The 24,219-nt window shown below is 53.1% G+C and overlaps 1 protein-coding gene across 1 annotated transcript in view; it reads right to left on the bottom strand.

Moving 5' to 3' along the window:
- Positions 1–24,219, bottom strand: part of ADAMTS2 (ADAM metallopeptidase with thrombospondin type 1 motif 2) — a 208,832-nt gene that overhangs the window by 137,617 nt on the left and 46,996 nt on the right. The window contains exon 4 of the mRNA XM_077138156.1: positions 10,086–10,230. Coding sequence (XP_076994271.1) covers positions 10,086–10,230 — 145 coding nt within the window. The remainder of the gene's footprint in view (positions 1–10,085; positions 10,231–24,219) is intronic.

Genomic DNA, 24,219 nt, shown 5'->3' with positions numbered 1-24,219 from the left:
CGGCTTAGTAAGACGCGCGGATCTTAGTTTCTTCTCCAGGACACCTACTAGGGGAGTAGAAACGATACAGAAAGCGCCCAAAGCCACAACAGAGATAAAAAAGACAGCGTACCCCATCCTGGAACGGCTGGCTGGCTGAGAGAAGCAGCTCGGGTGAGATCGCCGAGGCGCGCGGGCCTTACCGGGCGGGGTGGCAAGCGGCCGGAGTTACTCCCTTCCCCCTTCCCGGGCCGGCTGGGAGAATTGGAGAGGTGGTCCCCTGAAACCAAGGCGACTGGCGCCCACACCACGCGCAGCCCCCGGACCAACTGAGAGAATTGGATCGGAAACCCCCAGGCCGCGGAGAACGGTGACCCCGTGACTCCCGGGGAACGTGCACTCTCTCGGACGGGCCGCTGCCGCTGGCGCCCTCCCGCCACGCTTGTTGCCCAGGGCCGACTAGGAAATTCGGACGGGCTCTTTCCCTGGCTGCGGCGACCAGCAACCCTCCCTGCGTTCGGTCCCCGGGCCGGCTCAAGCTGCTTCGGCTAGCGAACCCCCAGGACGGCGAGAGTTTTCCAAAGTTTAAGGTCCCACAGCACCTTTTACTGGTGGGACCCGCAGACAAACGTGTCCCACGAGCGCCACCTACTGGGCAGGATAAGAAAAACAGAACCCAGAGATTTCACAGAAAAATATTACAACCTTGCTGGGTCCAACACCAAGAGAAATCTGAATAAATGCCCAGACGCCAGCAGCAGAAGATAACTGTCCACGCTCAAAAGATTGAGAATATGGCTCAGTCAAAGGAACAAACCAATAGCTCAAATGAGACACAAGAGCTGAGACAACTAATGCTGAATATACGAACAGAAATGGAAAACCTCTTCAAAAATGAAATCGATAAATTGAGGGAGGACATGAAGAGGACATGGGCTGAACATAAAGAAGAAATAGAAAAACTGAAAAAACAAATCACAGAACTTATGGAAGTGAAGGATAAAGTAGCAAACATAGAAAAAATAATGGATAGCTACAATGATAGATTTAAAGAGACAGAAGATAGAATTAGTGATTTGGAGGATGGAACATCTGAATTCCAAAAAGAAACAGAAACTATAGGGAAAAGAATGGAAAAATTTGAACAGGGTATCAGGGAACTCAAGGACAATATGAACCGCACAAATATACGTGTTGTGGGTGTCCCAGAAGGAGAAGAGAAGGGAAAAGGAGGAGAAAAACTAATGGAAGAAATTATCACTGAAAATTTCCCAACTCTTATGAAAGACCTAAAATTACAGATCCAAGAAGTGCAGCGCACCCCAAAGAGATTAGACCCAAATAGGCGTTCTCCAAGACACTTACTAGTTAGAATGTCAGAGGTCAAAGAGAAAGAGAAGATCTTGAAAGCAGCAAGAGAAAAACAATCCATTACATACAAGGGAAACCCAATAAGACTTTGTGTAGATTTCTCAGCAGAAACCATGGAAGCTAGAAGACAGTGGGATGATATATTTAAGTTACTAAAAGAGAAAAACTGCCAACCAAGACTCCTATATCCAGCAAAATTATCCTTCAAAAATGAGGGAGAAATTAAAACATTCTCAGACAAAAAGTCACTGAAAGAATTTGTGACCAAGAGACCAGCTCTGCAAGAAATACTAAAGGGAGCACTAGAGTCAGATACAAAAAGACAGAAGAGAGAGATATGGAAAAGAGTGTAGAAAGAAGGAAAATCAGATATGATATATATAATACAAAAGGCAAAATGTTAGAGGAAAATATTATCCAAACAGTAATAACACTAAATGTCAATGGACTGAATTCCCCAATCAAAAGACATAGATTGGCAGAATGGATTAAAAAACAGGATCCTTCGATATGCTGTCTACAGGAAACACATCTTAGACCCAAAGATAAACATAGGTTGAAAGTGAAAGGTTGGGAAAAGATATTTCATGCAAATAACAACCAGAAAAGAGCAGGAGTGGCTACACTAATATCCAACAAATTAGACTTCAAATGTAAAACAGTTAAAAGAGACAAAGAAGGACACTATATACTAATAAAAGGAACAATTAAACAAGAAGACATAACAATCATAAATATTTACGCACCGAATCAGAATGCCCCAAAATACGTGAGGAATATACTGCAAACACTGAAAAGGGAAATAGACTCATATACCATAATAGTTGGAGACTTCAACTCACCACTCTCATCAAGGGACAGAACATCTAGACAGAGGATCAACAAAGAAATAGAGAATCTGAATATTACTATAAATGAACTAGACTTAATAGACATTTATAGGACATTACATCCCACAACAGCAGGATACACCTTTTTCTCAAGTGCTCATGGATCATTCTCAAAGATAGACCATATGCTGGGTCACAAAGCAAGTCTCAACAAATTTAAAAAGATTGAAATCTTACACAACACTTTCTCGGACCATAAAGGAATGATGTTGGAAATCAATAATAGGCAGAGTGCCAGAAAATTCACAAATATGTGGAGGCTCAACAACACACTCCTAAACAACGACTGGGTCAAAGAAGAAATTGCAAGAGAAATTAGCAAATACCTCGAGGCGAATGAAAATGAAAACACAACATATCAAAACTTATGGGACGCAGCAAAGGCAGTGCTAAGAGGGAAATTTATTGCTCTAAATGCCTATATCAGAAAAGAAGAAAAGGCAAAAATTCAGGAATTAACTATCCATTTGGAAGAACTGGAGAAAGAACAGCAAGCTAACCCCAAAGCAAGCAAAAGGAAAGAAATAACAAAGATTAGAGCACAAATAAATGAAATTGAAAACATGAAAACAATAGAGAAAATCAATAAGGCCAGAAGTTGGTTCTATGAGAAAATCAATAAGATTGATGGGCCCTTAGCAAGATTGACAAAAAGAAGAAGAGAGAGGATGCAAATAAATAAGATCAGAAATGGAAGAGGAGACATAACTACTGACCTCACAGAAATAAAGGAGGTAATAACAGGATACTATGAACAACTTTACGCTAATAAATACAACAATTTAGAGGAAATGGGCGGGTTCCTGGAAAGACATGAACAACCAACTTTGACTCAAGAAGACATAGATGACCTCAACAAACCAATCACAAGTAAAGAAATTGAATTAGTCATTCAAAAGCTTCCTAAAAAGAAAAGTCCAGGACCAGATGGCTTCACATGTGAATTCTACCAAACGTTCCAGAAAGAATTAGTACCAATTCTCTTCAAACTCTTCAAAAAAATCGAAGTGGAGGGAAAACTACCTAATTCATTCTATGAAGCCAACATCACCCTCATACCAAAACCAGGCAAAGATATTACAAAAAAAGAAAACTACAGACCAATCTCTCTAATGAATACAGATGCAAAAATCCTCAATAAAATTCTAGCAAATCGTATCCAACAACACATTAAAAGAATTATACATCATGACCAAGTAGGATTCATCCCAGGTATGCAAGGATGGTTCAACATAAGAAAATCAATTAATGTAATACACCATATCAACAAATCAAAGCAGAAAAATCACATGATCATCTCAATTGATGCAGAGAAGGCATTCGACAAGATTCAACATCCTTTCCTGTTGAAAACACTTCAAAAGATAGGAATACAAGGGAACTTCCTTAAAATGATAGAGGGAATATATGAAAAACCCACAGCTAATATCATCCTCAATGGGGAAAAATTGAAAACTTTCCCCCTAAGATCAGGAACAAGACAAGGATGTCCACTATCACCACTATTATTCAACATTGTGTTGGAGGTTCTAGCCAGAGCAATTAGACAAGAAAAAGAAATACAAGGCATCAAAATTGGAAAGGAAGAAGTAAAACTATCACTGTTTGCAGACGATATGATACTATACGTCGAAAACCCGGAAAAATCCACAACAAAACTACTAGAGCTAATAAATGAGTACAGCAAAGTAGCAGGTTACAAGATCAACATTCAAAAATCTGTAGCATTTCTATACACTAGTAATGAACAAGCTGAGGGGGAAATCAAGAAACGAATCCCATTTACAATTGCAACTAAAAGAATAAAATACCTAGGAATAAATTTAACTAAAGAGACAAAAAACCTATATAAAGAAAACTACAAAAAACTGCTAAAAGAAATCACAGAAGACCTAAATAGATGGAAGGGCATACCGTGTTCATGGATTGGAAGACTAAATATAGTTAAGATGTCAATCCTACCTAAATTGATTTACAGATTCAATGCAATACCAATCAAAATCCCAACAACTTATTTTTCAGAAATAGAAAAACCAATAAGCAAATTTATCTGGAAGGGCAGGGTGCCCCGAATTGCTAAAAACATCTTGAGGAAAAAAAACGAAGCTGGAGGTCTCGCGCTGCCTGACTTTAAGGCATATTATGAAGCCACAGTGGTCAAAACAGCATGGTATTGGCATAAAGATAGATATATCGACCAATGGAATCGAATAGAGTGCTCAGATATAGACCCTCTCATCTATGGACATTTGATCTTTGATAAGGCAGTCAAGCCAACTCACCTGGGACAGAGCAGTCTCTTCAATAAATGGTGCCTAGAGAACTGGATATCCATATGCAAAAGAATGAAAGAAGACCCATCTCTCACACCCTATACAAAAGTGTACTCAAAATGGATCAAAGATCTAAACATTAAGTCTAAGACCATAAAACAGTTAGAGGAAAATGTTGGGAGATATCTTATGGATCTTACAACTGGAGGCGGTTTTATGGACCTTAAACCTAAAGCAAGAGCACTGAAGAAGGAAATAAATAAATGGGAACTCCTCAAAATTAAACACTTTTGTGCATCAAAGAACTTCATCAAGAAAGTAGAAAGACAGCCTTCACAATGGGAGACAATATTTGGAAATGATATATCAGATAAAGGTCTAGTATCCAGAATTTATAAAGAGATTGTTCATCTCAACAACAAAAAGACAGCCAACCCAATTACAAAATGGGAAAAAGACTTGAACAGACACCTCTCAGAAGAGGAAATACGGATGGCCAAGAGGCACATGAAGAGATGCTCAATGTCCCTGGCCATTAGAGAAATGCAAATCAAAACCACAATGAGATATCATCTCACACCCACCAGAATGGCCATTATCAACAAAACAGAAAATGACAAGTGCTGGAGAGGATGCGGAGAAAGAGGCACACTTATCCACTGTTGGTGGGAATGTCAAAGGGTGCAACCACTGTGGAAGGCAGTTTGGCGGTTCCTCAAAAAGCTGAATATAGAATTGCCATACGACCCAGCAATACCATTGCTAGGTATCTACTCAAAGGACTTAAGGGCAAAGACACAAACGGACATTTGCACACCAATGTTTATAGCAGCGTTATTTACAATTGCAAAGAGATGGAAACAGCCAAAATCTCCATCAACAGAAGAGTGGCTAAACAAACTGTGGTATATACATACGATGGAATATTATGCAGCTTTAAGACAAGATAAACTTATGAACCATGTAATAACATGGATGGACCTAGAGAATATTATGCTGAGTGAATCCAGCCAAAAACTAAAGGACAAATACTGTATGGTCCCACTGATGTGAACGGACATTCAAGAATAAACTTGAAATATGTTATTGGTAACAGAGTTCAGCAGGAGTTAGAAACAGGGTAAGACAATGGGTAATTGAAGCTGAAGGGATACAGACTGTGCAACAGGACTAGATACAAAAACTCAAAAATGGACAGCACAATAATACCTAATTGTAAAGTAATCATGTTAAAACACTGAATGAAGCTGCATCTGAGCTATAGGTTTTTGTTTTGTTTTGTTTTGTTTTGTTTTGATTTTACTATTATTACTTTTATTTTTTTCTCTATATTAACATTCTATATCTTTTTCGGTTATGTTGCTAGTTCTTCTAAACCAATGCAAATGTACTAAGAAATGATGATCATGCATCTATGTGATGATGTTAAGAATTAATGATTGCATGTGTAGAATGGTATGATCTCTAAATGTTGGGTTAATTTCTTTTTTTCCGTTAATTAAAAAAAAAAAAAAGAGAAGGGATAATTGGAGATGAGGGATACAGACTGTACAACGGGACTGGATATAAAAACTCAGAAATGGACAGCACAATACTACCCAACTGTAATGCAATTATGTTAAAACACTGAATGAAGCTGCATGTGAGGTATAGGTTTTTTGTTTTTGTTTTTTTTGTTTTTTTTTCTTTCTATTATTGTTTTAATTCTTATTCTGTTGTCTTTTTATTTCTTTTTCTAAATCGATGCAAATGTACTAAGAAATCATGAATATGCAACTAAGTGATGTTATTAAGAATTACTGATTGTACATGTAGATTGGAATGATTTCTAATTGTTTTGTTAATTCTTTTTTTAATTAATAAAAAAAATATATAAAAAAAAAAAAAGAAAAAGAAAGCGTGGTCGTCATGAGGCCTTGATCTGGACTTTTCCTGCCTTTAAAACGATGAGCCATTGAATTCCCATTTTCAAGCTAACCCACTGCCTGGCATTTCCTTGAGCAATGCGGGAAACTGGGCAGCCGCCGTGTTCGCAACCCCAGGACACGTGGGCCCCACTGCCCCCACCAGGCAGGGCGGTGCGTACACCTGGAACACAAATGCTGCGGACACCTGCAGCTGCCGCGGGGAGACACTGTGTCTCTCCCAGACATCGGGGATTGCTTTGTTGGGGACCCAAAAAACGCAGGTATGCCAGGCGCGGCACGGGTCCTATCGCCAGGTTCCCTGCTCTTGATGCAAAGCTGAGACACACCGCGAACAGGTCGTGCACCTGAGCGCCTCCAGGCATGGAAGGGACTGCACAGGCGCGACTGAGGCAAGCATCTTGACACAGGAGAACATTCCGGATTGTTCCTGACGCCAAATGTGATCACAGGGGTCTTTAAAAGAGGGGCAGAGAGAGCGTAGCACAGACAAGGAGAGGGTGACTGCGGCCCCAGATGCAGAGAATGATGTGGTGCAGCCCCAAGGAACAAGAAGCCCCCAGAAGCTGGAAGAGGCAGGAAACGGATTCCGCCCCCAATGTCAACCCTGAGAGGCCCTCTGAACCTCTAGCAGTAAGAGGATAAATGTGACTTGCTTGAAACTGCCAAGTTTGTGGCCATTTGTTACAGCAGCAACACAAAACTCATACAGACTGGTCCAGGTCAACTCAGACCGCGGCAGAGCTGAAGGCCTGTCCACTCTGGCTTCTGGCCAGCTTGCCCCTCCTCCCCACTGCCCTTCACAAGCACTGGGCCCCCAGGTCTCAGCCATCTGCCTGCTTCCACACGGAGCCTGCCCACGTCCCAGCCTGCACTCTGTCTTGGTGAAAGCTGTGCTCTCTCACCTCCACTCATCTCGGGACACATGTTTTGATTTCCTGAAGCTGCCAGAATGAAATATACCAGAGATGGGTTGGCTTTGTCAATGGGGGTTTATTAGTTTACAAATGTACAGTTCCAAGGCCATGGAAATGCCCAAATTAAGGCACCCAGAGGAAGACACCTTTCCTGAGGAGAGGTTGCTGGTGCCCGGGCTCCTCCGGCACCTGGGAAGGCGTGTGGCGATGCAGCTGTCCTGCGCTCCAAAGTGTCTCTGGGCTTCTGTGTGTCCTTGTGGTTCTTCCTGGGGCACTTCTGTCTGCGCCCTCTCCGTGAGCCTCTTAAAGGACTACTGGAAAGGAGGACCCCCCACCTTGATGGGCAGACACGTCTCCATGGAAACGCCTAACCAGAAGGTCCCACCCACAAGAGGTGCACCCCACAGGGATGGGTAAAAAGAGCACAGGCTTTTGGGGGTACATAACAGATTCAAACCGGCACAGCACCCCACCACCCTGCCTGGTCCCCACGTCTTCCTCCTCGCGATGCAGCCAGAGGGACGCTATAACACCCTCCACAGCCCCAGCTGCCACCGCCCTCAGGACGCACAGGGGCTGCCCAGCTCTGGCCCTCAGGCCACACGTCCACCACTTAGCTCCCGGCAGCCTGGAAAACCCCACCCGGCTCAGGGCAAGAAGATACGGTGGGGACTGAGCGGCAAGTGGGGAAAGCCCTGCCCCGTGGAGGAAGGACAGCGGGCAGCCGGCTCAGGAGACTGGCCACCTGCCCCTCTCCCCAGCCGACTGTCCTAGGGCTGGCAGCACCGAGCAGCTCTCACCCACTAGGGAGGAGGCCACTAAGGCCACCGTGTCTGCTCTCTGTCCCTTGCTCTGGGCTTCTCCGCCACCAGGACCCCAAATCACCTGCCTTGCTCAGGAGCTCGCCATGGCCAAAAGGACAGGCCCTTCCTGTGCTCCCGGGCCATGGCTGGGGGGGCGTGGGGGCCCCGGGAGCAGCTGAGGACACTTCCACGCCGCGTCGTTCAAAGCACAGGGCACACACTTCCTTTGGCCCACATGGTGTGTTTCAGAAACGGGAAGCCACGTTTTAAAATCAAGAGGGTTTGCACAAAAATTGATCATCTGCTTTCTCTCGACGATAAGAGCATCAGCTGCCAAAGCCCACGTTCCCGCCAGGCCGCGTCAGTCACAGAGGGGGCTGGTCTTGGTGCAGGAGTGTCGCCCTGAGCCCATGGCGACATCAGAAGGCGGGGGAGGAAAGCGTGAGCAACCGTGCTCGCTGGCCGTGCCGGGGGTCCCCGCGGGTCCCTGGGGGTGCAGCCCTCGTGCTGGCTCAGCCCTCCTGGGGAAAGGGGCCCTGCCTTCAGTGAACAGGGACAAAGCCATCAACCCCTGCACAGCTCTGCAGAGAGCCCGGGCCTCTCCAGGGCAGGGCACAAGGCCGGTGGCCAGCTGCAGGACACAGCTCCTTCTTGCCACCTAGCCCCTGCCCAGGCCAGGCCAGTGGAAAGCTGGGTGACCTGAGGTCCCCGGCCAGAAGCAGAACGCGCCAGCCTCCTTCCAGCCGCTGGCCACCCAGCCCTGGGCCTGCAAGACACAGCAGGAGGCACGTGTCCTGTGTGGGCCGAGCCACTGGGCGGGGTCCAGCTGACATCGGAGGGGGACGATGGAGAAAGCAGACGTGGCCACGCCACCCCAGCTGGGACCCGGGGCCGTGGTCAAAGCCCCCCGCCTGGGGTCACACGACCCTCTGCCCAGGCCTTGGGTCCGGCACCCAAGCTCAGCGTCGGCCGGAGCAGCCCCTCCGCACGGCCAGGCAGCCGCCCCTGGACACCCCACCCTCCATCCAGCCTCAGCCCCTGGCCCCCCATCTCCCAGGCAGTGGCGTATCCTGCATTAAAATTCCCCTCCCGGGCACGGCAGAGGCCAGGGGCGGGAAGGGCCCAGAGAAGAGGGGCAACCAATGGAAGAGGCCAGAACAGCGGGAGCCAGAGACGGGAAGGCAGGGCTGGACCCTCCACACCCCCGCCCTGTGCTTCAGCCCAAGCTGAAGCCAAGCAGGGAAGCCAGACCTGCCAAGCGGGGAAGCCAGAGAAAGTCAGAGGAAGTGCGTGAGAACTTCTGGGTGCTGAGGAGCCCAGTAAGCCAGCACCACAGCAGGCTGGGACCCCAGCCAGGTCCCGACCCTGATCTCACCCGTCCCAGGACAGGAAGAGGCTGGAGCAGGCTGGGGAGGCCAGGGCAGGGAGCAGGGGTGGGAGGCCACGAGGGGGGTGCGGGGTGCCTGGAGGGGGGAAGCCTGGGGGGGGCTGGGGGGGAAATGGAGGTGGGGGCTACGGTTGGGGAGTGGGGGTGGGGAGGCTGCAACTGGGCACCAGGGGTCGGGGAACAAGGGTGAGGGGCCTGGGGGTGGAGACTGAGGGTGGGGGCTGAGGAACAGGGGAGGGAGTCCAGGGGTGGGGGACCAAGGGAGGGGAGCCGGGATGGGGGGCCGGCAAGCTCAGACAAGGGCTCTCCGAGCACTGGCAGCGCCCCACCTCGCCCCCCACCGCCGTCAGCACGTGCCCAGTGTGCGCCTTCGTCCCCTGCAGTGTGCCACGCGCTGGGCGCCCTGGGTCCCTGTGCCGCACTCGCCCACCCCGCCCGGCCCTGCCTGGCCCCAGAGGCGGCGCCCAGCCCTGCCCCCGCCCGTCCCGGCGCCCCGGCCCCTCCCCTGAACGGGGTGCCCCGCCCCCCCTGCCGTCTCACCTGCGTCCAGGGCCCGGGGCCCGCCGCTGGGAGGCGGCCGGCGGTACAGCACGTGCACGCGGCCCTGCGCCTGCTCCCGCGCCGCCAGCCCCTCCTGCAGGGGCTCGATGAAGAACTCCTCGTGCTCCACGCGGATCAGGCCGGCCTGCGGGCGGAGAGACACAGCTCAGACCCCGGCCCCGCGCCCCACTGCAGCGCCTCCCGCGCGCCACCTCGGGGCTCGGCCTGGCCCCCAGCCCGGCCGGACGGCGCCCAGAGATGGCCCTTGGGCCGCCCCCCACCCGGAGACCCCATTCCCGCCCTAGGGGCCAGGTCCCCCCCACCCCAGGGCTCGCGGCAAGAGCGCGGCGCGCAGCTCCCGCCTGATTCTGTGCCTCAGTTTCCCTTACCCAGGAAGCAAGAGTGCTGTCCCCATCGCACAGGCCGAAAGAAAGGCCCAGGGCTGCGGACACTGCCCTCAGGGGTTGTCATCTGCAGTGCCAGGGCTGCCCTGGACCGTGGGGGGTTGGGGCCAAGGCACAGAGCCTCCAGCGCAGCACCCAAAGGCCCCCGTTCTGGCAGCGGCACGGGCAGTGGGGGCAGGATTCCAGGCCTGGGAAAGTCATGTCCTCCTCACAGGGGTACCAGCCTGCTCCCACACGCTGAGCAGGCTGTCCCCAGGGCAGGGCAATCCCAGTGCAGGGAACAGCTCAGGGAAGATCACAGAGGTGCGCGCACAGTCTGCAAACGTCACAGCCGCCAGCAACTCAGACTCCTCAGGCGGGTGCTAGGGCAACGCTTGGCCCTGCGGGGGGGGGGGGCAGTGACCCTGCCTGCCCTCCCCCCACCTGTCAGGACAGTTGTCCCCCTTATGAAGCCAACACTGGGGCTGATGCAGGCGGAGTCCCGGCCACTGGCCCAGAGCTCCCCACAGGGACCCGAAGTCTAAGACAAGATCAGAACTGGCAGCCAGAGACCGAGTCGGCCCATGGTCACAGCCACGCAGCAGTTCTCAAGCTGGGGATTTGTTTCCAATTCAAAGCGGAAGGGCGTGTCTTCAGAACGCGCTCCCCCAGGCCCCGCCCCACCTGGGCGCACACACAGTTTGGCTTTGTGGTCGCTAAAACTCTGGGCACCCCCTAGACCTACAGGTTTATCTTCCTCCAGCCACAAAGTAATGGCCCACTCAGGGTTTTCTTACAACAAAGGCAGAATTTGTTGCTCAGGCTGAAGAATCATGAGATTTCACATAAACGACCAGATTTTCAGATTTCTCATAAAATCAGAAGAGCTGGCGTTTCCTGTTTTCCCATCCCACACTGCAGCTCAGCAGGCCTGGGTCACATTCCCTTTATGGGCACTGGAACCATGCTCTCCCATGGACACTCCCCCTTCCTACCCCTCCCCCAGCCTGGGCCCCCTCCCCCCACCTTCAGCTTAGCCCCCTCCCCTTTCCCCAGCCCCCTCCCCCCCTTTCCCTCCTCTGGGAAGGAGGTCAGGGAGGCAGGCGCCGCGGCTGGGGCAGGCGCCCTCATGGGGGCCTGTGGGGATAGAGAGGGGAGCGGGAGCCCAGTGGGTCCCCTGCAGATCCCCAACCTCTAGCTCATCCCCTGACCCCAGGGCCCAGCCAGGCTCAGCGGGGAGTCAGCACATGCCCATGGGACCAGGGAAGGAGTGAGTCCGTAGCAGCGGGGACAGGTCCTCCAAGGGGGCCAGGACAGCGGAGGGGAAGGCACGGGGGCTGCTGCAGGCAGGTGGGTGAGTGGTCACGCAGCCACAGGGACTCCGGTCACCGTGGGCCACGCCACTGTGTGGTTTGGGTGGGAGACTCCCCTTGAGACATGTGGGAAACAGCGGCCGGGCGAGTCTTGGACAGACCAGCTCTCTGCGTTACTGGTCCTGTTTCGGGAGTGGGTCTGGGGGCTCCCTGGGCCTCCCACCTTGTGGACGGTGGGCCAGCTGCCCCCTCCCAGACACAGCCACTGAGACGTCCCGGGTGGCACTCGGAGCCCAGGACACAACCACACCACCAGGCCGCTGACTCCCCAGCGAGGAAACTGAGGCCAGAGGAGACCTGCGGATGCCCAGGGATGGAGGTCAGGCCAGCAAATGGGGGGGTTCCCACAGGGCAGCCCCCTCTGCAGAGGCCCGTGGGTTGCAGGTGGGGGGCATTTGCCCCACAGGCTCAGGCCCTGGAGAACTCCTTAAAGACACAGGGTTTTGCCCCCAATCCATGAGGAACGCAGAGTGACCAAGAGGCCAGGACCAGGCCTGGTGAGGGGCAGCCGTGGCCCTGGGGTCTCCCATGGGATGGAGGTCCAGGTACCTTCTGGAGTGGCCACTGGGCTGACTGCAGCCTCGCCACGGTCAGCAATCCAGAGGCCGAGCTGCACGGGGGGCTGCTGCTTGGGGCACCCTCTCCAGGCACCCCCGAAACGGCACTGAAGTGCACTGAGGTGTATCCGAAGTGTGGGGTCTGGGCCCGTGTCTCCAGGTTGCCCCTCACCAGGCCGGGGCGTCGCCTCGGGAGCCAGGTGGGGAGGTCGGGGGGGAGCAGATCCCGTGACCCGTCCAGTCTTCTCCACAAGCTACTGGGCCTGACCACGTGGGCACATCTCGTCTGCCGTTGTGGGGTATCCACCCGAGACCAGGGCGCCCACCCGAGACCAGGGCGCCCACCCGAGACCACGGAGCCCACCCGAGACCAGGGCGCCCACCCGAGACCAGGACGTCCACCCGAGACCAGAGTGTCCACCCGAGACCAGGGCGTCCACGCGAGACCAGGGCGCCCACGCAAGACCAGGGTGCCCATGCAAGACCACGGAGCCCACCCGAGACCAGGGCGCCCACGCAAGACCACGGAGCCCACCCGAGACCACGGCGCCCACCCAAGACCAGAGTGTCCACCCGAGACCAGAGTGTCCACCCGAGACCAGAGTGTCCACCCGAGACCAGGGCGTCCACCCGAGACCAGAGTGTCCACCCGAGACCAGGGCACCCACCCGAGACCACGGAGCCCACCCGAGACCAGGGCGTCTTCAGTCTGTACTACGCATCCCAGGTGCAAGGCATCTAAAGGCCCACAGGTAAGTGTCGGTGTGAGAAGTGCATCGCTCTCACCGACAATTGTCATTCATAAAAACCAGTGTGCGCCTCCACTAAGGAGGGGCTGGTGCCCCAGATGAGGGGCTCTTAGGGGAGCTTGCTGCGCCCCGGCAACCAGCCCCGGCCCCCCGCCCGGCTGTGCCCCTGCAGGCTGTGACTGTCTCCACACTCCCAGCCACGTGCCCCTGTGCGCCGGGGGGCCGGGGGCCGGGGGGCTGGGGGACCTCTGCTCCCCTGAGAGCCTGAGGGCCGCAGCGCTGGGTCACACGCTGCTCTGGGGCCTGCCCCACCTTGGCCTCCTGGGCCTCACCTGGAAGTTCGGTGGATGGCGAAGCACTCTCTGGAAGTGGGAGGTAAATGCACAAGAATGGGGAAGGACCCGGTGGCCCAGTCTAACGGCGAGGACGACAGGTGGCCAAGTGCGGTCCTCCACCACTGGGGGGGACACGGCTTCCAGTGCAGCGGGGCCTGGCTGGGACAGGGGTCTCAGCACGTGTGACAAGCCCGGGTTGCCCATGGTGACCGAGTTGGTGAACCGTCATCACGGGGACCTGGTGGGGGGTGGGCCGTGGGGGGCTTTACAGTGCTCGGCTCCGTAACCCCAAAATCATCCTTACGAGAAGAGCGCACCCCCCACCCCGCCACCCTGGCAGCGGGCGGGGCTGCATAGAGCCGCGGACCGGGCAGCGTCCCGACACCGACCTCCAGCTCGGGACTCTGCAAAACCTGGGCTGGGCCCCCACCCTCACACAGCGCCCGCCTTTCTCCCTTCCGCACCCCATGGCCACCTCCAGATGCTGCCCCAGGGGACAGGACGGGACCCAGCCCTGCCCTGGACGGGGCAGCATCTGCACAGAGGAGCCGGCGATGGCCATGGTGTCCTGGGGACAATCAAAAAGAGGAGGGGAGAATGGACGCGGGGCACAGGGCACAAGGCACAGGGCACAAGGCGTGGGGCGCAGGGCACAGGGCACAGGGCACAAGGCACAAGGCACAGGGCACAAGGCGTGGGGCGCGGGGCACAGGGCACAAGGCACAGGGCACGGGGCACAGGGGAGAGGGCAGCAGCACCTGCACGGGCACCCAGAGGTCCCCGACACTCGCAGACACACGCAGCTACACACATGCATCACAGCACACACATCACACCACACACACATGTCTGCCCCGGGAGCAGCCCCAGCGCTGGCACCTGCAACCCCGATGCCTGGAACTTTTCTGACCACGAGGCCCACTGCCCAACCCGTGCAGCTGGGCCCTGCCCACCCACCTCCATGCCTCGCCTCCAGCCGCTCAGCCATGGGGTGAAGCAGGGTCAGGGCCCTTTCCCTGCAGCGCCTGGAATGGGTGACGGCCGCCTCGCAGAGAGGGCTTGGCCCGGGACCCACACACTGCCTGGCAAGCCCGGCCCACCCGGGTGAGCACAGGGTGTCGGCACCAGGGGGTTCCTGGCGGGCTGGCCTGGGTGCCCCTCCCGCAGCCTCATCTTGCGGAGCTGGGGGCCCCTCCCACTGCCGCTCCAGGTTGGGGACCTCTTGCCGGACCACGCGTGCCCCTGCATCTTGGGAAGCTGCTCTCCGTGGGCAGCGCGGCCTGGGCCTCCGGGTGGCTGCAGGCAGCCAGGGCTGACCTGCCTGGGATGGCCCCGTACCCTGAGCCAGGAGACCCATTTCACACCTGCCCTCGGCCAGGCCCGGCCCCTCTCCAGCCTCAGTTTCCCCATCTGCAAAGCCAGGGGCTCTGTGGATGAGGCCCTGTTTACCACCCATAACCCTACTGGGTCCCGTTAGGAAGAAGCAAAACAGACAGACACGAGCCATGGCCCCCCGAGGCCCCTCTGCTCCCCAACAGCCACACTCCCCAGCACGGAGGGGCCTCCTGGGGCTGCAGCCGGGCTCTCCCTCCACACCCAACCCCCAGTCACACCTGGAGCCGTGCCCTTCCCTCCAGCTTCTCCAGCCCTCCACCTCCATTCCCAAGGAGTGTGGTGGCCCCAGCCCTGGGCAGCGGTGCCTGCGGCCATGGTCTCCCGCCCCCCAGAGCTTTCACATGCACCGTCACCAGACTTTTGCACTCTGTGACTTCTCCAGACCCCATTTCCATTAAATTCTACCCAGATACTGTTGGCTGCTGGGGCTCTGAGCCTGCATTGGGCCCCTCTTTATTGTAAAGAAGGCACTGGTAAGTGCTAGAGAGTTCCCTGAGACTCTCCTTGACTTAATCAGAAAGCTTTAAATACAATGAAAAAGGAAATACCTTTCTCTCCACTTGAGATATAATTCAAATATCATACTTTTTGATTTGTTAAATGCTACCAGAATGTAATGTACCAGAAATGGAACAGCTTTATAAAGGGGATTTATTAAGTTACAAGTTCACAGTTCTAAGGCCACAAAAATGTCCAAACTAAGGCATCCAGAGAAAGACACCCTGACTCAGCTCTGGGTTCTGGCTCGTCAGCATCTCATGGGAAGGCACATGACGACGTCTGCTGGCTCTGCATCTCCATGTCCGTGTCTAGGTGTCTGCTCTCTCTGTCGGCTCTCCAAGCACCTCCACGTGTCTGCGTCTCTGTCGGCTCTGAAGCAGCTGTGTTTTCTCCAAAATGTCTCCCTTTTAAAGGACGTCAGTAAACTAGTCAAGGTGGAGTCACGTCTCCCTCTAATCAAAGGCCACGCCCACCATCGGGAGGGCCAGTCTCTATAAAGTAACCTAACCAAAGGTTTCCACCCTACACGAGGTTGGATCAGGATTAAAACAAGGTTTTTCTGGGGCACACAGCACTTTCACACCAGCTCGTCATATAATCCGCGACTTAAAGAGTCCAGTTCACTGGTTTTTAGGACAGTCACAGAGTCGTGCCAGCATCGCCACAGTCAGTTTTGGAACATTTTTGTCACTCCAAAAAGAGATCCCATGCTCTTTATAATTTTTTTGCGTGGGCAGGCACTGGGAACCGGACCCGGGTCTCCAGCATAGCAGGCGAGAACTCTGCCTGTGAGCCACCGTGGCCGTCCACCCCATATTCTTTAGCTATCACCCCCCATTTCTTCCGAACACCCCCAGCCACCAGGCATCCACCGATCCAGTTTTCGCCCCTGTAGATTTGCCCATTGCAGACATTTAATACAATGGAATCATGCAATATATGGCCCTTTGTGGCTAATTTCTTTCACATAGCATCATATTTTAAGACTATCCATGTTGTAGCATATATATACATTTCAATATTCATGTCTTTCTATTGCTGAATACTATGCCACTGCATGGACACATCACATTTTATTGCTTCATTCATCAGTTGACAAATTTTGGGTTGTTTCTACTTTGGCCAATAATGCTGCTATAAAAATGGTTATAGTGATCTTATGAATAATATTTGCATGTAAGTCTTTGCATGGACATATGTTTGCGTTTTCTCTTGGGTTTATAGCTAGAGGTACAGTTGCTGGGTCATATGGTAATGCTGCCTCTGAGGAAAGGTAAATCTTCTGAGGAACTGCCAGGCTGCAATCCACAGCAGCTTCCCCAGCAGTGCACAGCAGGTGCAGGCGAGAGGGCTCCGCAGGGAGTCCCCTTCAGTTGGCCAGCACTTGGGTGACCCTTCCCAATGTGGGCCCTGTCTGTGCTCGCACAGGGAGAACCTTCCGGAAATGACTCCAACAACGTACCCCGCCCCTACCCACCCCAGGAAATGTACCTGGTGAGCAGAGAAAGCTGCAAAGTCCCACTGCAGGAACTAAGGGCCTGGTGACCCCAGGACCAGTGTCTGGCCTTCACTGAGGGATGTTGTGCTGGGCTGAAGCTATCACGTATGCCAGAAAAGCCATGTCCTTTAATCCTCAGCATTGCTGGGTGGGAGCTTTTTTACTGTTTCCATGGAGATGTGACCCACCCATGTGGGTGGTGCCTTTTATTAGATGTTTCCACAGAGACTTGTCTCCATCCATTCAAGGTGGGGTTGCTTCCTTGAAGGTTCCTCTTAAGGAACCTTAAGGTTGGTTCCTTAAGAGGGAACCATTGTGGAAAAAGCTTCAGCGCCCACACTGCCTGAGACCTCTGGAGATGCAGAAGGAAAACGCCCCTGGGGAAACCCTACGAAATGGGACGCCTGGAGAGAAAGCTAGCAGACGCCAGCATGTGCCCTCCCAGCTAAGAGAGAAACCCCGACCATCACTGGCCCTTTCTTGAGTCAATGTATCTTTCCCTGGGTGCCTTAGTTTGGACATTTTCACGGCCTTAGAATTGCAAACTTGCAACTTAATAAATTCCCTCTTTAAAAGCCGATCCATTTCTGGCATAATGCATCCTAACAGCTTCAGCAAACCAGAACAGGCGCTGAGTGACCACCTCACCCAGCACCTGCCAGCTCAGCTCAGGGGCTTGGAGAGAAAAGTGGTAGCTGCATCCCTTCATACGCCAGTATGCAAAACTGGAGCCAGCTAAGACCAAAGGGCAAGAAGGAGGGTCATTTTCTCAGCAGGGCCCCGCCTGAAACACCCCCCGCTGGGCCAGAAATCAGGCAAGTGGACAAGTCAGGGTGCTAGTGGGGCCTGGGGGACCCGCGCCACCCTCCCTTCCTCTCTGTGCCCTCGGGCACCCGGCACGCACAGCGGGGACTGGGCGCGTCCCTGCAGTGAGGACCTGCCTCCCGACTCCCTCCGGCTCTCCTAGCGCCTGGGGAGCACCAGGTGCCCACACTGGAGGCTGCAAGGTCACATGCCCACAGCACCCCCTTCTCTCAGGTCACCGAGAGGCCGGCTGCGGAGGCCACATGTCCACAACACCCCAGCATTTTCCGGGCAGGCAGCTGCTCCTGGCACGTGAGGGGTGCAGACAGCTGACGGCAGCTTTTCCGGGCAGTGCAGCCTGGGGAAGCACCCACGGCCCCGGAGGCAGCGCCTGGCCAGCTTCGGCCCCGACCTGGCATCCCTTGCAGGCACGTCTGATGGGGGCCAGGGGGCTCCCTCTGAAGTCTCGGCTTCCCCAGTGGTGCAAACCCCTCTCTGAACAGCTCAGGCTCCCACATGGAGAGCCTGGCGCCCTGCCCACCCTGCTCTCCCTTGTGTCCAGCTCCTTTCCTGCTCGGGCCTGGGGGTGGCCACGGTGTCTGGGGCAACTGCCCGCCGACCATCCCTGCCCACCTGCCCAGCTGCTCACCCGCGTAGGCCTCCCTGTCAGGGCCCCCGGCTACCCGCTGTCCTCTCTTGTCCAGATGTCCCAAAATGAAAATCAGGCCATGCCATCTGACAAAGGATCTCATCTCGTGTATTTCAGGGGTAAAGCAGGGCTGTAAACGCCAGGTTTTGGGGGCCGGGGCCGAGCGGGCCGTCCAGCCGTGCAAGGGGCTGGGCGGCCAGGCCTGTGACACGGGGCCGCCTTTACCATGACAAATGGCACACCACCATCAGCCGGAGCAACAGGCTTTATCAGCCCACCCTTTGGGGGCTGCAGGGTGGGCAAGGCCACACCTTCCCCTGCTGGGTGTCGACAGTGTTGTGGTGAGGAACCCTCCATCACATGGCCATCTCCTTCTCTCCTCTCTGGCTTTTTTTCATTTGGGCTTCTCCTGGTTTTTAGCTTCTGCTAACAATGTTGAAATTTCTTCTCTCTCTAAGGCTCCCATCATACAGATGAGGACCCACCCTGATTCGAATTGACCCTGCCTTGACTGATGATAAGATCTTCAAAAGGTCTTATCTGCCTCCTCCTCCTCCTTTAATCCTTATTCCAATCTATAAGATCTTCAGGCAATGCCCATTCTGACTTTTTCATGTGGAGAAGAAGCATCAACACTACAAGATGGGAGGATGTGATTGACAATCGTGGAGACGCTGGTCCCTCGAGATTTGTCAGACCTAGGACCCTCCAGGAATTATAGGTTCTAGGAAGGCAAATCTAGTGAATGAAACTTTTACAGAGTCTCAGTTCAAGCCCTGGGTGTTCTCAAAAGCCAACAGCTCTGCGGGTGGGGGCTTAGGCAGCCACGGCAGCGAGCGCGGTCTCACTGCAGCCGGCACAAGTTACAGCCTCTTGACCCCATTTGATCTCACTCGGCCTCTGAGGCCTCATTCTGTTACACTTCTTTTCCCCCTTTTCGGCCAGAAGATGTGATTGATCCCATGGTGCCCAGGCCAGACTCATCCCAAAAAACTCTGAGATGGTAGAACGGTAGTCCAAAACAAACTTTGGGATCTGTTCTGTAACTACTGTTGAAGTGTGCTTTAAAATGATTGCTTTTATCTTTCTTTGCTTTGTATATATGTTGTATTTTACAATTCTGAAAGATTTTTTTTTTTAAAAAAAAGTTCTTATCTACACCCCCAAGGACAGAGAGTAAGACAAGAAACCGTCCTTTCAAGGGTGATGTGATTCAGTCCCCAGCAGTGGGCATCCGGGAAGCCTCCAGGCTATACCTGCAGCCTAAAATGATTCCAAAATAACATATTAAAAAGAAAACAAAAGACAGAAGGGAGTTTGTGCCCCAGGCCACTCAAGGTTCCCTCTGGTCAGCTTCCTCTTGGGCTACTGACTCATCACCACCTGGCCAGTGACGTCCTCATGCAATTTGTGCAGGACGCCGCTGCCCCAGGCATTGCAGCTGCTGCCCCATGTCTGGGAAGCAGGCCCTGGAGGGGGGTGAGCTCCAGGAGACAGAGGGACAGGCGCCAGGGGCTGGGATGGGATTGCAAGGAGAGCAGTGGGGCCGAGGCAGCGCGCACGGGGCAGGGGGCTTGTTCAGGGGGAAATGGGGGTCCCCCAAAGACATGTCCACGTCCTGGTCCCCCAACCATGTGCGTGACCTTCTTTGGAAAGAGAGTTTGAAGCTGGGCTTAGTTAAGATGAAGCCACGCTGGATTAGCAGGGGCCCTTAATCCAACAGGACGGGTGTCCCTAGGAGAAGGGGGGATTGGACCCCGACAGACCCAGGGGAGAAGGCCCTGTGACCCTGGAGGCAGAGGCTGATGCCCGAGGACAGTCAGGAACCCAGCAGAAGGCAGGAGCAGAAAGGGAGGGCTGCAGCCTACAGGACCGCACACCCCACGCCCAGATAGCTGGACAAGAATGTGCTGCTGCTCCGAGCCCCCCGGGGTGTGGGAGACGGCGACAGAGCCCCGTGCTGGGCGTCTGCTCGAGGTGCTGGCCGGCGGGTGGGCCGGGCTGGTCACAGGAGGTTGTGCAGGCTCCGAGCCCAAACCAGTGCCGGCAGCCGGCAGGACTGAGTGAGGTGAGAAGGAGCCACCAAAACATGCCGGCACAGGGCTCTGGACGACACGCACAGTGGACACAGAACGATGGGGCCCCTGGGCTTCTGACACCCAGCCCTGGACCAGCTCAGCTCCCAGGACAGGGCAGCCTCCGAGCGTGGGGTGGGGGGCAGCAAGCGTCCTTGGCCCTGTGCCAAGAAAGGGGCAGACCATACAAAGAAATAACACTAAAAACCTCCCACATTTAACAGAAGGCACAAATACATACATCCAAGACACTCAACCAACTCCAGATGGGATGAACCCAGACAGACACACACCGCAACGTATGTCAGAGAATAATTTGATCTGAACCCAATCAAACTGTCACTGTCCAAGATAAAGAGAGAATTCTGAAAACCACAAGACAGAAACACACGTCACATACAAGGGAGCTTCGGAAGTGCAATTTCTCATCGTAAGACATGGAGGTAATAAGGTGATAGGATGAAACTTTTAAAGTACTGAAAGCAAAAAGCTCCTGACCAAAAATTCTATGTGGGATAACTACCAACGATGAGGAAGAGATGAAGGCATTCCCAGATAAACAAAATCTGCTGCCGTGCTCCTTCTAGGCCCACCCGACAAGAGGCCAAAGAAGCGGAAGGACTCTTGACAACGGACTGAAGGCACATGAAGAGATAAAGGTCACCAGCAAAGACAACGATAGGGAAATTAAAACACCAGGACTAGTGCATCTGGTTTCTAACTCCACGTTTTATTTCCTACAGGGTCTAAGGGGTGAATGTGTAACAAGGAGTGAGAGGTTGGGGGTTGGGACTCAGTTATCAGCATGCAACAGGTGACAGGAACTGTACATAGCTGGGGACGGGGGTTCCAGGGCACATGTGCACACCATTGAGGTTAAGTTGTGTCAAGGAAAATGAGATTGTTACAGATTGAGTGTGCTGCATGTAAACCCTGTGGCCACTACACAGGACGTAGCAGAGAACAAGCAGCTCACAGAGGCAGAGAATACAACGGGGCTGCCAGGGAGGGCAGGGAGCTGGGCGTTAATGCCAAGTGGGCATCGGGCTTCTGGCCAGGGAGGTGGACGGTCCAGCATCGGAAGGAGGTGAGGGCGCTGCAGAGCGGCACAGGCTGCTTGGAGGGGCTGAGCTGGGACACTGGTGTTTACACGTGTTCCCACCATAAAAAAAAACAAGAGAGAGACAACATCCACCTAACACCTACAAACGCTAAGCCAGCTCCAGAAACAAAGCCAATCTCGGCAATTCCCCAAAGCAGCACGGGTGTCCCCAGCGTGCTCCACCTGCTTCCCAGCTGGCAGCCCTGGAAGGTGGGCCTGGAGGGTGGGCCTGGAAGGTGGGGCGGGAGGGTGGGCCTGGAGGGTGAGCCCTGGAGGGTGGGCCTGGAGGGTGGGCCTGGAAGGTGGGGCGGGAGGGTGGGCCTGGAGGGTGGGCCCAGCCCTGCCTAGCTAGAGTGGGCAGGAGGCGCAGAAGATGGGGGCGACCATGGTGGGAAACTGAGCTGGTGAGAGGTGGGCTGGCCCTGGTCAAAGACAAATGCTAATGCACCTGACTCATCCCCCCGTGTCCAGGTCTGAGAATGTTTGGGCAATACTAGGAATTTACACCAAACCTAAACCCAAACCCTCGGAACTCTTTTCAACTTTCTGCTCAATAACTCTGAGATAAAAGTTAGACTAAAACATTACAGCACCTTAAAAAATTATGACAACAGAAATTCAGTGCACTGAAACTTTTGGGTGGCGGTACAAGGACAGCTCAGTGGTAGAATTCTCACCTGCAGTGCAGGAGACCCAGGTTGATTCCAGGCCCGTGCACTTCCCAAACAAAACCAAAAGCAAGCAAACAAACAAAAAAACAAATTAAAAAAAAAATCCGCAAATGAAGCTGCAATAAGGGGATATGCCTGACATGGAAAAAGAATGAAATGCGGCCCCTGCCATAAAGCATACAAAGGGAAAAACTTCTTTTGGAAGTTGCTGTGGCCTGCCAATCCCCAGCCAGCAGTACTCCTGGAAACCCCAGAAAACACCTGGGCTCTTTCTAAGACTCCAAAACAGGTTTCTTAGTAAGTTCGCTTCCTCAGGAACGCCAGGCCTCCAGCTGGCTCCTGGGCCAGGTGAGCCTGAACCCAGAGGTCCGAGTTCCTCCAGGAGCAGCAACCAGCTCCTTCCTCCACCAGAAGCTCGCCGCCCCTTTCCAGCACGAACACGTTGGAGTGGGCACGGCCAGGCGTCCCTGGAGACTGGGGGAGGTCAGACGAGAGGGAGGAGGTGGACCCGAGAAGGGAGGAGTAACAATGACTGTGACAGGGACTCGTATGGATATTCTTTTAGTTTCCAGTGTGTTAGAATAGCAGAAGGAAATGCCCGAAGTTGTTGAACTGTGACCTGGCAGCCCTGACCTTCAATAACAACTGTATAACTGTGTGGCTTTTATGGTGTGGCCACGGGACTGTGAAAACCTTGTGACAGACGCTCCTTTTATCCAGTGTGGGGGGGGATGAGTAAGAAAATAAAGACAAAAAGAATAATAATAATGGGTGGGGGTGTTAGTTTGCAAGCTGCCGGAATGCGATCTACCAGAACTGGAACGGCTTTTAAAATGTGGAATTCATGGTGCCTGCCCAAGCAAAAAAAATGTGGAATTCAATAAGTCACAAGTTTACAGTTCTAAGGAAGTCAAAGTGTCCAAACTAAGGCACCCACAAGACGTTACCTCCACCCAAGGAAGGCCGATGGGTCAGGAGCCCCTCTGTCATCTGGGCAGTCACGTGCTGGCATCTGCTGGTTCCTTCCTCCTGGGCTCTGATGCTTTCAGCCTCTGCTCCTATCAGGGTTCCTCACTTTGCTTCTCCAGGGCTGGCTTCCATCTCCTGACTTCCCTTGGCTCTCTCCAGGTTCTGGCTTGGCCTAACATCTCATGGCGATGGCTGCTGGGCTCCAGTCTCTGAATGGATTGTTGTCTGAGCATCGACATCTGCTCTCTCTGTCAGCTCCAAGGCTTCTGTAGTTTCTTATTCTCTCCAAAATGCTTCCCCTTTAACAGACTCCAGTAAACTGATGAAGACTCATGGGAAAGGGTGGTCACATCTCCATCTAATTGCAAGGCCACAACCACAGTCGGAGGTGTCACGGCTCCGTGGAAATAATCCAAAGGGTCTCCACTCCCACAGTACTGAACTAGGATGAAAAGAAACGGCAGCTCCCACAAGATTCAATCAGGATAAAACATGGCTTTTCTGGGTCCATGATTCTTTCAAACCTGCTCAGGGAGGTTAAAGGGTACGAGATATTTTGGGTTTTCTTTTTATTTTTCTTTCTTTCTTTTTTTTCTTTTGAGTCATGAAAAGGTTCTAAAATTGATCATGGTGATGAATGCACAACTATGCGATGATACTGTGAGCCACTGACTGCATACTTTGGATGCATTCTATGGTATGTGAATATATCTCAATATAATTACATTAAAAAAAAGCTTTGGGGGAGATCAGACCAAAGCTGCCATCAGAGGCAAACTTACAACCCTAAATGCTTCCAAATTATAAAAGTGAATGCAAATAAATGAAGACATGCACATTCGACTCAAGAAGACAGAAAAGAGACCCGAAATGGATCTGAAGGAAGTGAAATAACAAAAATAGGTGTGATATGGTCCCATTCATGTGAAATCATACATATATGTGACAAAATGAAAATATCTCCAAAATATCAATGGTAGCTGTATTCGTTTCCTCTTGTTGCTCTAAGCAATTTTTACAAACTTTTAGAGGCTGAAAATACCACAAATGTATCACTTTACAGTTCCGAAGGT

Source organism: Tamandua tetradactyla, chromosome 20 (assembly GCF_023851605.1).
Source record: "Tamandua tetradactyla isolate mTamTet1 chromosome 20, mTamTet1.pri, whole genome shotgun sequence".
Lineage (NCBI taxonomy): Eukaryota > Metazoa > Chordata > Mammalia > Pilosa > Myrmecophagidae > Tamandua > Tamandua tetradactyla.
This window is presented reverse-complemented; position numbering and strand designations above follow the sequence as displayed.